This window comes from Lycium barbarum, chromosome 3 (assembly GCF_019175385.1).
Source record: "Lycium barbarum isolate Lr01 chromosome 3, ASM1917538v2, whole genome shotgun sequence".
NCBI lineage: Eukaryota > Viridiplantae > Streptophyta > Magnoliopsida > Solanales > Solanaceae > Lycium > Lycium barbarum.
Window position 1 is genome coordinate 9,862,702 of NC_083339.1, and position 16,715 is coordinate 9,879,416.

General features: G+C 35.6%; 3 protein-coding genes across 3 annotated transcripts; 2 read left to right on the top strand and 1 right to left on the bottom strand.

Annotated features, from left to right (window-relative positions):
* Nucleotides 1-2,670: 2,670 nt before the first annotated feature.
* Nucleotides 2,671-7,893, top strand: LOC132630237 (transcription initiation factor TFIID subunit 7-like). The gene is made up of 2 exons (XM_060345828.1): nt 2,671-3,380; nt 7,462-7,893. Exons 1-2 carry the CDS (start codon nt 2,764-2,766, stop codon nt 7,466-7,468), a joined length of 624 nt encoding a protein of 207 aa, XP_060201811.1. The 5' UTR covers nt 2,671-2,763; the 3' UTR covers nt 7,469-7,893.
* Nucleotides 3,624-6,621, top strand: LOC132633712 (uncharacterized). The gene is made up of 2 exons (XM_060350215.1): nt 3,624-3,788; nt 4,264-6,621. Exons 1-2 carry the CDS (start codon nt 3,624-3,626, stop codon nt 4,684-4,686), a joined length of 588 nt encoding a protein of 195 aa, XP_060206198.1. The 3' UTR covers nt 4,687-6,621.
* A 2,030-nt stretch (nt 7,894-9,923) lies between the features above and the next one.
* On the bottom strand, nt 9,924-11,864 carry LOC132630266 (uncharacterized). The gene is made up of 3 exons (XM_060345854.1): nt 11,748-11,864; nt 10,712-11,660; nt 9,924-10,627 (listed from the first exon to the last, which is right to left on the bottom strand). The coding sequence occupies exons 1-2, from the start codon at nt 11,862-11,864 to the stop codon at nt 10,992-10,994; spliced, it is 786 nt and encodes a 261-aa protein (XP_060201837.1). The 3' UTR covers nt 9,924-10,627; nt 10,712-10,991.
* Between the last annotated feature and the right edge of the window lie 4,851 nt (nt 11,865-16,715).

A 16,715-nucleotide genomic window follows, 5' to 3' on the forward strand; every position in this document is an offset into this window, starting at 1 on the left:
GGACATGAACATGAGTGCATACATATATATATAAAACATGGTAAAACTATCATAAGTAGGGAGAGCAATAACTTATAACCGATCCATGGTCTGGTGCTTGCGTCCCGCCAGCAGAACACTCAGTCCTTGCCAGGGAACATGAGATTTAATAAAATATGAAAGGATCCAGTCATTATGAGAGATCGTCCGGGACATGGGTGGAGCGATCCTCATCCTACGGTGGCTACGTAGTTTCAGGCTATCTGAAGCCCTCCTCGGTAATTAATGCAACTCCCAAACATGAACATGTAAAATAGTGGCACTTGCTGCCCATGGTATATCATGAATCGTAACTTGCTTGTACATGGTATTCATGATCATAACTTGCTTGTACATGGTTTTCATGAATCATAACTTACTTGTACATGATTTTCATAAATCATAACTTGCCTGTACATGGTTTTCATAAACCATAACTTGCTTGTACATGGTATTCATGAATCATAACTTGCTTGTACATGGTTTTCATAAATCATAACTTGTAAGTATAGTTTCATAAGATAACTTGTCATAGTCTTGCAAAACATGTTTTTGATGCATGAGTAATAACAATAGTTCATAATCATATATATATACTTGACTTGAAAACATGCTTGTAACTTGCTGGATGAAATCATAAAGTTTCATATAAACATAATGAGAACACATGAGGAAGAATTCATGATTCATGGATTAAGCTAGGATTTCCTAATAACCGTAATGGAAGATTAGGAATGCAATAACGAATATAGATACAAAATTCATGCACATAAATACATAATTACGGGCTACCAGTATGTTGGGTTTAATGCCCTAGTATTTGAACTTCATGGATTTTACGAAACGGGTCATGGGGAAGAACATAGAGATTCCCACATGTGGATGGAAGTTATACATACCTTAACTTCCTGCTTTTGAGCGTATCACAATGTCCTTCAATCCCTTCAACTTTAATCTATAGCAATACAGGTCATAGGGACTCTATATTAGCAACAATATCCATGTTTTGTTCATCTAAGCATTTTATCAAACACTTGGTGGGCATGAAGCTCCACAACCTTCATTAATGGTGATTTCTTCACCCAATTCCCATTCTATTACTTCTAGGTGATTCGACAATCTTAATTAGATGTAATTGACATCATTCTTCATCACCCATATGAATACAACAATCCCAAGTCAACAATCCCAAAAACCCTAGCATAGTTCATATAATTCTCTTTATCAAACCCATTTACTATTCTCCCAAGAACTTATCAACACTTTAATCATCATGAAATATCATAAAACTTACCTTGGTTATTGTAGGAATAAGCCTTGAGTTGAAATACTTCACTTGAACAAAACCCTAGTTCCACCTTCTATATAATTTCTTGACTTTAATGGATTTGATGTGTTTCTCACACTTAGTTTTGTGGATTGATGAAGTGGATCTTTAGTTTCACTTGGATTCTTGCATATGAAGTGTTTGGATGGCTCTAGAGAACCCTTGAGTCGTGTAGGAGAAATGGGAATGAAAAAAAATGGGTTTGGGTCTCTTATTAACATCTTAAAATCTGACCCATCGGGCAATTCTACGCCCATTTTTACGTTCCGTATAATGGTTTTACGGACCGTATAACTCACCGTAAAACCATTCCAGTGATTTGGACATTCTGTGCTCATTTTACGGTGTGTTTTACGTCCCGTATAATGGTTTTACGGACCGTATAACTTACCGTAAAACCATTCCAGTGATTTGGACATTCTGTGCTCATTTTACGGTGGTCTGAGTCAATTTTACGGACCGTAAAATTGAACCGTAAAACTGACCAACGAAATATCATTCTCTGTGACCATTTGACGGACCGTATAAATATTTTACGGACCGTCAAAATGTTTTACGGACCGTCAAATGGTCCGTCAAAATTCTTCTGCTCGGACAGTCTGTCGTATAATGGGCATAACTCTTTGCACAGATGTCCGTTTGAGGCCCATAATATACCGTTGGAAAGCTATTTCAAAGGGCTACAACTTTCATCAAGAAAGTTTTCCCAAATTCCAAATTAATAATGGGGTTATGGTCGTTGGAAGTAAAGCCATCTATAAACTCACTTGCAAACATGCCCCGTAGAGTGGTTTTCAACTTTGTTTTGCCCAAAGACTCTTCTCAAGTCTTGATTGGGTTTCAAACACCATTTATACACTACTAAAATTGGGTTCATTATACCCCCATCTTATAATACAAATCTTAACCCGAATGCACGAGGTGTTAAAATATCTCCTACTTGGGATCATTCGTCCTCGAATGATGGGTCTTAATTTTGTCGAGACTTTCATAATTAAGTGTTTTTAAAATGAAAGTGTTTTTAAATAGTAATAGAAGTTATTTTTCATCTTTTAAAAGTTGAAGAAAATAGTATCTAATATAAGTGTTTCAAGTTTGTAGGACAAGTTTACCTTATTATAAACCTATCTTTGTCAAATTAATTATTTTTCTCGCAATTTAATATTAAAAAATACTCTTACAAAAAATATGAATCAAACACAAACTACTAACAAAAGTATTTTTCAAATGACTTAATAAAATACAAATTACTATTCTTTGAGAATATCTTTTTTTTTTTAAAAAAAAAAGATTTTTATTCTCTATCAAAAAATAAAATATTTCACTGGTGAGTTTAAAGTGAAATTTGGCTTTAGCTTCCCCACTGTCTCTTCCCATAAACCTCTCCTAAACCCTTCCAATCCAATCACCAAACCACCATGAATTCGTACAACACCAACACCCCAAACTTCGACAACCTTCTTCTCCAATCCCTAATGAACAGACTCCAAATTAACCCTCCAAATCCACCTTCCAAACAGTCCCTTGAAGATCTCCTTTTCAACACTCTCCCTTTCGACGACGACGACGACGATGACGATAACAACAACGACGACAACTCCTCGAAATCCGAGCTGGAAAAAGAAGAATCTCGTGTCGAAAAAGAAATAATCCGAACAATCCTAACTGGAAAAATTGAGTCCCTTAAACCCAATTCGGGTCAAGCTGTTTCAATTGGTGAACACCATATATGTGTTGGGTTTCATGAGGATACGGGTTCGGATTATCGGGTTTGGGAATGGCATGGTCATGTTATGCTTTTTGATGAGGAAAATGGGTATACGCCTGAGTATATATATGGGAATTACTTTGAAAGAGTTAATACTAAGCTCATGAAGAAGAAAGAAGAGGAAAAGGAAGAACAGGAGATTGAAAAAGATGAAGAAGAAGAAGAAGAGAAAAGTGGGAATTTGGGGTTGAGAGAGTTGATTGAATCGGGAGAATCGAATAACGAGGGTCGGATACTTAGGAGGAATATGAATGCTGGCGCTAAAAGGTATATATCGAATCACCCCTTTTTTCGTCGTTTAATTTTGTTATAGTTTTTACTAGTTCATTTGCATATATGCACTTCTTTTCTTGTTTGGATGGTGTTTGAATCCATAAATATTTGTGTGACTATAAATCATCTCATTAAGAGTAAAATGGGAAGTTTAAAGTTACGTCGTTACTACTAAATATAGAAATGTCTCATTCTTGTTGGGACTGACTGAAAAGGAAAGTGTTGAGAAAGGGATAAATGGAGTATCTTATATTAGGAGAATCCAGGGTTGAGAAAGAGATAAACCGGGCAATCCTAAGTGGAAAAATTGAATCCCTTAAACCCAATTCGGGTCTAGCTGTTTCTATTGGTGACCACTACATATGTGTCGGGTTTCATGAGGATACGGGTTCCGATTATCGGGTTTGAGAGTGGCATGGTCATGTTATGCTTTTTGATGAGGAAATGGGTATACGCCTGAGTATATATATGGGAATTACTTTGAAAGAATTAATGGTAAGCTTATCAAGAACAAACAAGAACAGAAGATTGATAATGAAGAAGAGGAGAGTAAGAAAGTTGATCGAATCGGGTGAATTGAATAATGAGGGTCGTTTAAGGAGGAATATGAATGCTGGCTCTACAAGGTTTATATTGAATCACCCCTTTTCTGGTCTTTTAATTTTGTTATAGTATCTACTAGTTCGTTTGCATTTATGCTCTTTTCTTGTTTGGATGGTGTTTTGGTTGAAATCTTGAATACTACGTAAGCCATAAATATTTGTGGGACTATAAATCATCTCATTAAGGGTAAAACGGGGAATTTAAAGTTGTTACTGAGTATAGAAATGTGTCATTTTTGTTGGAAAGAGTGTCAGATAAATTGGGATGATGAGAGTATCTTATATTACGAGAATCCAGGGTCAAGAAGGAGATAATCCGGATAATCTTAACTGGAGAAATTGAATCCCTTAAACCCAATTCGGGCCAAGCTGTTTCTATTGGTGAGCACTACATATGTGTTGGGTTTCATGAGGATACTGGTTTGGATTATCGGGTTTGGGAGTGGCACGGTCATGTAATGCTGTTTGATGAGGAAAATGGGTATACACCTGAGTACATTTATGGGAATTATTTTGAAGGAGTTAATGGTAAGCTTATGAAGAAGAAACAAGAAGAGGAGAGCGAGAAAGTTCGGAATTTGGGGTTAAGAGAGTTGATAGAATCGGGTGAATCGAATACCGAGGGTCGGATTCTTAGGAGAAATATGAATGCTAGCGATACAAGGTTTATATCGAATCACCCTTTTTTCGTCTTTTAATTCTGTTATAGTTTCTACTAGTTCATTTGCATCTTGTTTGTATGGTGTTTTGCTTGAGTACTGCATAAATGATACTCGATTTGAATTAGTGTTTCTAGCTTTTGCATGAATATCAGGAATTGTTAAGATATGTTTGCTTGTTCTAAATAGAAATATTGTATCTTATATTAGGAGAATTTGTCATTTAAAAGTCTATGGCAGCCTCAAGTTCTTAGATATGTTGTACTTTTCTACATCAATAGCCTTTTGATTCAAAGTTGATAACGTGACTCGTTGAAGCACCCAAGGGCGTGACCTTGTGATCAATGAAGTGGGTTGAGAATCATGAGGTCTCAGCTTCTAATTTCATCTGTCCAAACCTTGGTGGACACAGTTAACTGATACCTGTGCTGGAGAAGTAGCCAGTACCTGGTACCCGTGGAATCAATCGAGCTGCATCCATGTTGGCTGGGACACCAGGATTATCAAGAAACAAAAAGCCCATTGAAGGAATTATGTTCTATATGTTAGGATCTTTAGCAGCGTACTGCTCTAAAATGTGACCATTAGCACCAAAAGAAAAGATTGGATGGTGAATGAATTTTGTCTTCAGAAGCCAGGGCGACAATGAAATTCACCCTGTCAAATTCTGGTGCATATTTTGGGAGTAGAAGACTGTCAACGGTCAAAACACTATAAATGAAAATCCACCAGTTTCTCAAAAAAGTTCTGTATCTTAGTTCTAGTTGACTTGCTGTTAATTAAAATGGGGAGAAGCTGTTATCTTATGTCAATTTTCTGCAAGAAGTAGAATTAGGATTTAAGGCTAGCATACTACACAAGTAATCTAATACATTTGAAGAGAATGTGAGCAACTAGCTACATAACATGTTATCCTCGGCATTATGGGGGATGCTTTAAAGTGCCATCCTATGAGCGTTAAGCCAGCAGGATTTAGCTTAGGAGAACTACAGGTATATAACTATATTATGCAGCACTTTGTTATTTCGACATGCACTGTTAACCAGTGAACAGTGCTGAAGTAATGCTCATCATAATAGGCGATGCTTTAAGGTGCCATCCTATGGGCGTTAAGCCAGCAGGACTTGGCTCATGAGGAATATAACTATGTTGTGCAGCCCTTTGTTATTTTAACATGCTCCGTTAACCTCTGAAATGTGCTGAAGTAATGCTTTTCAATTTGAACTCTTAATATGATACAAGGACAGCACACACAGTTTGCTGGTAGCATGTTAAAAAAGAGTAGATAGTAATTTGCGCTTACGATTTATAGTCTTGTTTGGCCAAGCTTCTAAAAGCAGCTTATTTTGAAAAGTATTTTTGGTGAGAAGCAGTTGTATTTGGCAAATCAATTTGAAAAGCACTTTGAACAGCAATTAGTATTTGGACAAGCTTTTAAAAATTACTTATAAGTGTATTTTCTCAAAAGTGTTTTTTAAAAATGTTCTTTCGGGAAAAGCTACTTTTTTTCAACTTCTCAAAAAACAGCTTTTGCATCTACTCAAAGCACTCTTTCTTCTCCTGAAAGTTTGGCCAAGCAGGCTATTAGTGCAGTGGATACTCTACTTTCATGGATAAAGTACCTTTAGATGTCTCAAAATGTCACATTTCGTGCAAAATGCATTTGATATGACTACATTAGTGTGCTGCTCCTCCCCATACAAAATGTGCATGCCATGCAACAAAATGACAATGTTGCCTTACATGGGTGGTGCTCAACACTGAGATGGCCAATTGTAGTAGCAGGTCTCTTTGTTCACTGACTCATAATGGTGAGCAACACTGGAGGATTAGCTAGCACACAGTTCATAAAGAAGAAGCTACATAAATGTTCTGGTATTCAACAAGCTTCGAAGTGTGAAACATTGATTTTTTATAAATTTTAATCTAACCCTTTGCTTGTAAGAGCAGGAATGGATCTAGAAATGTGTTTTGAGGGGGTTTTTTGTGTGTGTGGGGGGGGTGGGGTGGGGGGGTGGGGGGGGGATGTTGTTATTGAACAAAGAACAACAACATACTCAATGTAGTCCCGCAAGTGGGGTCTGGAGAGGGTAGGATGTATGCACATCTTATCCCTACCTTTGTGGGGGTGGAGAGGCTGTTTCCTATGGACCCTCGGCTCGAAAGAAAAGAAAAGGATTTGAAGCATGGTATTAAGAAAATGATGACAACAAGATAGCAGGATAGAAGGCAAATGAAACGACATGGGGGCATTATTGAACTGAATCTTCAAATAACATTCAAAGGTACTAGTAAACTATAGTACGAAATCATAGCTGAATGACTTCTATTACTGTCTTAGAGATATATTTGTTTCATAACTGATCCTCCATAAGATATGTTGTGTGGTGATGGGACTCTCTCTAACCCTTTTAGTTCCAGTGTTGATACTTGTGCTTGAAATGTCAAATCATCTTCTATTTCCAAATAATTGGCAATAAACTTTGGTATTGTCTACGCGACTATCCCTTTAATGTAGTTCCTCACATCCAATGGCATGTGTATTTGCTGAACATCTCTATTGAAGATGTTTATCTCTCTCCGAATTTGAGTTAGCACCCGTTGTTTCATTTGATGCATTATTCGTATATAACGTTTTTACCTAATTGCTGCTTCTTGTTGCTTGAAGGTGATTTTAGCTGATTTTTCTCTAATTTCTCTGCTTTTAATGTTTGATTGTTCTTTTGCCGCAATGAATAATTTTTCAAGCATGTTTTACTCTTCCTCGTCTCTATTCGTTCCTGTTGACTGAATTTTCCTCGTTACTATTGACAGGGTCTAGATGTTTGCTGTTTACTCTAAAAGAAAACAACTTGGGGTTCCTGCATATTTTCCCTTGGCTGCATGGAGATTTTTTACATTTCCTTTTCCAAGCTACTTGGTGTTCAGACAGCATATTTGCAAATTATGATCTTGCGTGGTCTGATAAATAGCATTGCAAAGCAAAATAAGAGCTTCTAGCAGCTGAGAATATAGTTCCTACTTTCCTTTTATCCCCTCTTCGTTCTCAATTTCTTAAAATTTTCAATAAGACTCGAGATAGAAACATTTGAGTTGTTTGGTTTGTATCATCTGGCTGAAATACTCTTCTAACGAAACATTCGTCTAATTGTCCCGCTGATAAACTCACTGTTGATGTATGCTGTATCCTATATTGTCTTGGATTTTCCGAAAATATTATTGCACTCGTGTCAGATTGTTCAAAAATGCACTATTTTTAGAGAATGACACGCACTTGCCAATATTTTCGAAGAATCAGAGTAACATAGGTTGTTTCATCCCATTTTAGGGTATTATTTTAGATTATTGTTTACTGTTTCTCGTTGAAGTCGCACACCATAGGTAGGAAAACAATGAGATACATAGCAAGAAACCCTTTTACGGTAATGAACATCAAGTAGGCGTTTGGCCATGAAGACCAAATATTTTTCGCTTTATTTGGTATTTTAGAGTTGGAGTTGAAGATGGAGTTGTGTTTGGTTATACTTTTTTCAAAGAATATTTGGTTGTTTAAATGTATTGAAAGTGAAAATAAATTTTTTGGTGTTTTTCAAATTTCAAATATAATTTCAAGTTGTATTTGAAATTTTTTGGCCAAACATTGATTTTCAAAAAAGAAGTGAAAACGTTTTCCGGAAAAACGTGAAAAAATTTCATGGTCAAACGGACCCTTAAAAATGAGTCAGGCTTGCCATATTTATATTTGGTAGGGATAAGTTTTTTCCTTTACAGACCTCTTCACGATCAAAGAATTGTCGTACTCATAGATAGGGTTAGGGGCACGGCTACATAAATCGAAGGTGATCAGTTTAACATCCTTTTGATAGTAACTTATGTGACCTATACAAGTTAAATATTACATTTTGCTACAATTGCTTAGAAGAATCAAATCAATTGAATTGATATTTAAAAATATTTAAATCAAACTAAACTAATGTAGTAAATTGATAACCAATACTCCATAATACAAAGGAATTAGAATAAGATGCTTAAATTAGAACTACTCATACCTGGAACATACAGTAAATTTATCTTTGGCAAAATCACTTGGGACCCCCCTGAACTTGTAATTTTTTATACAGTGCACACCTAAACTATGCGGAGGCTTAAAAAAACCCCTGAACTTGCAACTTTACGCGCCGCGTCCCCCTTAAGTGTCCACATGGCACAGAAAGTGGCTTCAAACGTCCAATGGCGCGTGAGGGTATTATTTTTTGTCCAAATTAGACCCCCCCAACGGTTAAAAACTTAAAATAACCATTTTCCTTTAATATTTTCCTTCCCCAACGTCTCTCTCTCTCTCTCTCTCTTCTCTTCCTATTTATACACCATAACCCCTTCTCCTCCACCATATATTAGAAATTTCAAGAATTCCTCCATTTTCTTCTCTTTGCCATCAATTTTCTTCCTTTCCATTAATCTTTGAACCCATGATTTATAATACTAGGCTTGTTTGTGCATGTGGGTGTCCTCCAGTCACAAGAATTTCATGGTCGGATGACAATCCCGGACGTAGATTTCTCGGATGTACACATTATGGGGTATGTAATATTCACACTTTTTAATCTGATTTGTATTAGTTAAATTTCTTAACATTGATTATGTTGTTTACAAATGCAGCCCCTATTCCAAACTCCTTGTAAGTATTTCAAGTGGTATGATCCGGAGTTTCCAATTCAAGCAAATATTGTGATTTCGGGGTTGTTGAAGAAGACTAACAAGCAACAACAACAGCTGAAGTGGAGAAGGACGTTGAAGATAGTCTTGTGCTTAAGTTTGATATGTAATGTGATAATGTACTTTATCCTAATTTGCCGCTGATTTAAGACTAAGTATGTTGGATGTAGTTAGTTTAAGCTTGACTTAGATGGAAGGGGGCACATTTTGGCTGACTTAAAGGAACATTTTGTGTAAATTTTGGTTAAGTTAGATGACGGGGATATATTTGACGGATGTAAGTGTATGTTTTTGCTGATTAAAGCAATATATGTGCTACTTTTAACATGTCTTGAATCAGTTGGTATTTTATCCGAGAATTACTACCAATAACAATACATCAACATTGTATTTCACAAAGAAATCAAACTGTAAAACACACACATTTACACGTTGGCTACTACATAAATAGATGCATTTCATAGCAGCACCAAAGTGCCTAATTGTTTCATGAACATAACAACACCAAAGTGCTTAATTGTTTCAACCAAAAACAGTTGCATACACAACCACTTAAACAACAAAATTCACAACATAAAAAACACATAAGTTTAAGTTTGTTCAACAACAACTACAAACACCTAAAATACCATTAGTCGAAGTCTAAGTAACATTCACTAGCCACACATGAACTAAGAAGCTTTCTTTGCAGGAGATTTTCCCTTAGCTTTTGCCTTTGTCTTTGCACTCTTAGAGGGAACTTTGCTCTTAGCAGCTTTTGAGTGTGACTTAGCCTTGGCCTGTGCCCTTGTTTGAATCCCAACAGCTTTTGATCTGGTTTGAATGCGATGCACAGCATTTTGGACTCGAAAGTTCTCTTTGAGTTACAGCTTGTTTGCCTTTCCACTTCAGTCCTTTGGTTGATTGATAACCAATATCACCAGTCACATGTGCAGAACTCCTCACACCAGTATTGACCCTCATTTTGCTTGGCAAACCTTGGTGCAACATAAAGAAGACTTGGTTATTTTTTTGGCTCACTTTTGAAAACACAAGACTAACAATTTAAGAAGATGACACTTACATTAATTACAGTATATCCAGTTTCAGAAACAAATACACCTTGTCCCACAACCCCTGGGCTCTTGTAACCACTTCTTGCACCTGTTCCTCTACCACTAGTGCCAATACTTGTTCCTCCACCTCTACTGCTAGTACTTCCCCTTTCATATTGACCTCTACCTCTCTTAGTTCCATTACAGGACTGTTGTGAGGGTGCAACACACTAGAATAGTACAAATCAGATTAAGCAAGTATACTAAGCAATTTAAGCAATTTAAGAAATAGTAAGCAATGTAAGCAAGTATACCCTGTGGTGTGGTTATTGATTTTGTCTTAGCCATTGGATTCTTTGGACAACCCCTTTTGTTATGATTGGCTCCTCTGCAGATTGAACAAGTCATTGTTATCCCATACTTTGGCAACTTCCCTGATTTTCTCACTTCTCCAATCTCTTTATTTCTGTTCTTAGTTGGTCTACCAGGCATCTTTCTCGCTTCAGGTGGCTCAACAATTGGATTGGTACTGTCTGGCCACATTTTCATGTTTGGAACTGGCTGAATGAAGTTAGAATAAGCCTTCAAATATTTCTATTTTCTGTACCAGCTTGAAATTGCTTGTGATGCATCCATGTTCAAATGGTTCATAGCTGCAATAGCATGAGCACATGGGATCCCCTTCAATTCCCATGATCTGCAGCTACACTTTTGTTGACCCAAATTCATAGTATGCCTATATGACCCTTCTAGCACTTCAAACCCTTCATCACCATTCCAATCAATGTTGCATTGCATTGATCTCTCTGCATTGACATTGAACGCCATCATTGCCATTGGAGATACATCATCTGTCCAGCTTTCAGCAAATGTTTTTGACTTAGGAATCCTGTTCATCACCTTAATTATGATTTCTTCCAACATTGAAACAATAGTCTTGTGCCTTGGTCCCAAGATCCATGCATTGAAACTTTTTGCCATGTTATTATCCACACTGTCACATTTGGAGAAAGTTTGGAAGTATGCTTTGCACCATCTCTCTTTGTTGTACTTGATAAGGTCCTCCACAATACCTCTACCCAACCTAGATAGACCATCAAGCTTGTACTTAAAATCTGCTTCAAATGTTACTCTAGCACAAGCCCAAAATTTCTTCCTTCTCTCTATGCCTCTCCAGTTTTGTGACCAATTTGCTAAGATATGTCTAGCACACATCCTGTGCTCACATTCAGGTAATATTTCTTCAGCAGCAGCTATAAGTCCCTGCAGTTTCAAAACAAAGCATAATACTGTTATTACAGTTAGTCTAAAATAAAAACAAGAAAGAAATATTTGATTGTTTTGAGTTACCTTTTGCATGTCACTGAGAATAGTAAGCTGGGAACCTCCTCCTAAGTTCAAATCCTCTCTCAAAATCATCAAGAACCATCTCCAAGTATCCTTGTTCTCAACACCAACTACTGCCATGTTATTGGAAACATTTGATTGTTTCCATCCTTAGCAACAGCTACAGCAACTGATCTTTACAAATAAAGCACCCATCCAGCCCTATACACTTGCTACACCCATATATGAATCCCTTTTTCATAGCATCAAAGCATATATAGAAAGAAAGAAACTATTTGATGCCATTTTCTGTATGTGTCAACTTAACAAGACAAATGCTGCCAGGATTTGTTTGAAGCAATACATCCCTGTAGTCTAAGATTCTGTTAAATTCAGCCACATGGTCCCCTATTACCTCTTGCAACACCATTTTCCTTGTCTTTAAACACACTGTCTTGCCAACATAAACACCTAACTCTTTTCTAACCCAATCTTGAATTTCCCACCCTTTGATAATAGGCTGTGACACAATCCTATCTTTCAAATACTTGGATAAAAATTTAGAATTACAGAGAAAATTTGTGTTGGTTTTGGTGCATTTGTGCCTTGGGTTATATGTCTTGATAGTGAAATTTTCACTCCTTTCTTCTTTGTTAGCATACAATAACCATGGAAAACCATTTTTACACCTCACCCTTACTCTAGTAGGTTCATTCACAAACTTGTCTAACTCAACCCCCTTTTTTATTGCATATTTTGTTATTGCTTCTCTAAGTTCTTTAACACTTTCAAAAACCAAACCACACTGCCAAATTACAACCTCACAAGTTGGATCATAGATTACTCTATTACTCTTTTTTCTTCTATTTAACTCCCCTCCTTCAAGTTCATCATCAGAAATAGGACATAATTCATCATCACATTCAAAACTTTCACAATCAGAACTATCATAATATGGCTCATCTCCTGTTAGTTTGCCATTAAAGTTTTTCTTACCTTTATCAATATCATCATACCCTTCATCCACTCCAACTTCACCTAGAAAACCTTTTGGCTTTTCCTTTTTCTTGTTCCTCCTATTTTCTCTGTTAAACTTCCTCAGATCTTGCTTCACAATCCTCAACTCCTCATGTACATCTAACCCATAATCAACAGACTGGTCAGACTCAGAATCATCATCATTGTTTACATTTTGTTCTTCTTCAGCTGGTGCATCTTCTTCTAGAAAAGTAGGTGCATCTTCTTCTTGGACAATTGGTGCAGCCTCTTCTTCTTCAGAATCTGTCCAATCTATCGAAGAATAACCATCTGCAGCCCCTTCATTAGCAACCCTTTCAATACTTGGAATAGTAGAAGAAGAAGGATTTAACCCTAGATCTTGAGAACCACCACAGGGAACAAAAAGGGAATCAAATTCCTTGTTGCCAGCCACAGGTGCATTAAAAGACTCATCTACTTGACTTAAATTTCCACCTACACTTGTAACTTGACTACTTTGCCCTCCAGTGGGACCCACATCCTCCATAACTGAGGCATCACACACATAAATATCTATTGTGTCCCCATTATGCAAGAAGAGTGCAATGTCATAAATGTCCCTGTCTTTTTGCAATTCAACCAAATCACCCCCTTGAGATGGAACTGCATGTGTTTTCCCTAACTTAGTTACCCCAAATGACTTACAGTAATCTACTATTTCAGGAATAGACATGTGATCTTCATCAACATTGAACACATGTTCAGTTTTACCCCCAATGTTGATTGGCCCTACCTTACTAACCAACATAACTCCAACTTTGAACCTTAAGTTAAGATACTTAAAACCATGTGTCAACCTATCAATAATGAATAATAACCAGAAAATTAAGACATAAACATACAAATAAACAACTAGTTTACAAACAGACATCAAATGTTCAATTAGACACAAACATACAACTATGCATCAATTATTAAAAAAAAAAAAAACCCCAATTTTTAACAATACTAAACATAATCTAATAATTAAGACAATAGAAAAAGGGTTTTACAGAAATTACAAGAAAACCCTAACAGCCACGCATGCACAAAATTGAAAGTTTCAACACAATACAATCAATATATAAGAACACAAACTCATTATCATCATAGTCTTACCATAAATCAAAACCCTAATCGAAACACTAGATGAAACCCACTACTGAACCTTAGTCGGAATAATAAACAAAAACCCTACAAAGAAACAAGCTTAAACACGATGAAAACAAACACAAAACACATTTTAACAGTGGATAATCACTTACCTTGTAAGAATTTCAGCCAAAATGTTGAAAATCGAAGCAACAGTAGCAACTGATCAGAATCACTAAGAAGATCACAAAATAACCTAAAAGAGACCGGAATCACTTAGAAATTGCTCACTTACAAGTAAACCCTTAACTCTGATTTTTGGGGGAGAACATATGTGGGAGACAAACCATCGGTTAGGGTTAAAAATTTTGACAGATAAAGAGTAAATTCGGGTTTAAATGCCTATGTCTAATTTAAAGTTAAAATAAATGGGTAACTTGGGTCGGGTTGTAATTACCTACGTGGACAACCACATCAGCATTTTTTACACCGTGTACAGCGCGTGTTTACACGGATGAGGGGTGTGGACACTTAAAGTTACAAGTTCATGGGGGGTTTTTAAGCCTCCGCATAGTTTAGGTGTGCACTATATAAAAAGTTGCAAGTTCAGGGAGGTCCCAAGCGCTTTTGACTTTATCTTTTGACTTGCAAATAATTATATCATAATAATAAATTTGATATTTAATGAAGATATTGATATTTAATAAAATTGGATGAATAAAGGAGAAAAATTTACTCGTTGACTTATCTTTTTATAGGTTGTAAGTCTAACAACATATTCGCGTCAAGAAAATAATCAAGACTAGAAAATATTATGACAAATATATGGGGAAAAAATCAAGTATAGTAAATGTTACAATCTCTACAATTTCTCTAATTCTTCTTTTCATGAGCAAATTAAGAAATAATTTCAGAGATCTCCTTCAGGTTTGACTTCGTAACACTCACCTCCCTTGTGATTTTAGATATTACGTCCACCTCCCTTATTTTGATATTTTTGTAACAAAACTAATTTAAATGATAAATTGTCTATAATATTCCCAAACTGCCCTTAGCTTATATTTAAAAACCTATAATTGGTAAAGTCGAAGCAATGGTAGTTTGGAGATATTATAGACAATTTATAATTTAAATTAGTTTGGTTACAAAAATATCAAATAAGGGAGGTAAATGTAATATCTCAAACTATAAGGGAAGTGAGTGTTAAGAAGCCAAACCAGAGGGGAGATCTCTAATTAACCCATAAATAAAAAGATTTTTGAACTAGATTTTGAATATGATGGATTTGGTCTTAACTTGTATTTGAATTCAAGAGGGTGCAACTTGATCTTGAAATCTTTTTACTTGAATGTGGATCTAATTTATTTGTCACGAATCCTTTGATGGTCACAATGAACATCTTGTAGAATGTAGTCTTGATCAACGAGCTCTCTTTTACTTTTTCTTGTGAATATTGGTCTTTTTTAAAAGAACAAAAAAATAAAAGACCCTTATTTATAGTTGTGGGAGAGAGAATTATGATGAGCAAAAACTCCTTTCATTTGATTTGATTGGTTCACTTGAGTCACCGACCAATCAGATTGAAACAATGGCAAAACTATAATTAATTGGTCGAAACACGTTACCAGTACTTGTGACACGTTTTCACTGGCCTTTTATTTGATTATACATGCCATGTCATTTTGACATGTGGCATGGTTGTGTTGGTTGTATTATTTGATTTGACCTGCCATCAGTGGTGGAGCCAAGATTCGATTCTGATTAAGGGTGTTCAAGCTTATACTATAAAGAAAGCAATTTTGTTCAATAAGTTGGTGCAACGGAAAATTTAAATCGAACTACATAATATTTATCTTTGCTATTTTGCTTCATAGCTTTTTCAAAAAGCATAATTCAAGCACTAAATGTGTTTTTAAGTTTCTATTGAAAATTTTCGTTGAGCAAAAAAAAAAAAACAATCACGAGACTCCAATAATAAAAAATCACTAGGTACTAATTAAGAAAAAAGTTGAAAGGTAAAAAAAAAAAAAAAACGAACGACAACCAATTTCGGCAATGGTGGAAACGATGAAGTTTTAAACAGGTAGAATTCTTGGAGTTATTAAAAAGCAACTCAAACAGACTTTGTATTTAAATAAAACTAGCAAAACTATTCGTGTTTTGCGGGATGTGAATAACATCAATAAATTTAGAAATAATACAACAACAACATACCCGGTGAAATCTCACAAAGTGCGACCGGGGGAAGGTAAAGTGTATGCATATCTTACCCCCTATATTGGGAGGTAGAGAAGATTTTTCCGATAGACCATCGGTTCAAGAACAAACAATTCAAAGCAATACGAAAAAGAAATAATCGAAGAGAAACAATATTTTTATAAATTTAGATGAGATATTTTCAGGTATAAACATATAAAATTACCAATATATTTTAATATAACCACAAGTATTATATTTTTATTAGAATTAAATTTTATATCGAACTATTTTCGTTACCAAAAATTTTAAAAATCACTTTTGTATGTGTCTGGTGGGTGTTTATACATAATTATATATGCCTATTTATATAAATAATTAACTTATGTATGTATTATTTTCTTTAATAAGATAGTAAATGCTTAGATTTTTAAGATTAAAGGAAAAGAAAGTAAAAAGGGTATTGGCCGCACAGATTTGCCTTTGACTTGACAGAACCGATCATGTTTGTAGTAAACAAAAAAGTACACAAAAAAGCTTTCCGCATGGACTGAACCAGTGACACGAGGCCCAGAATGAACACCCTTTGCTACTGAGCTGCGGCACTAAGTTGTTCCAAGGGTGTTCAATATAATGTATATTTCCACAAAATTAAAATATTTGACTTATCTACCCGACATAATTTTT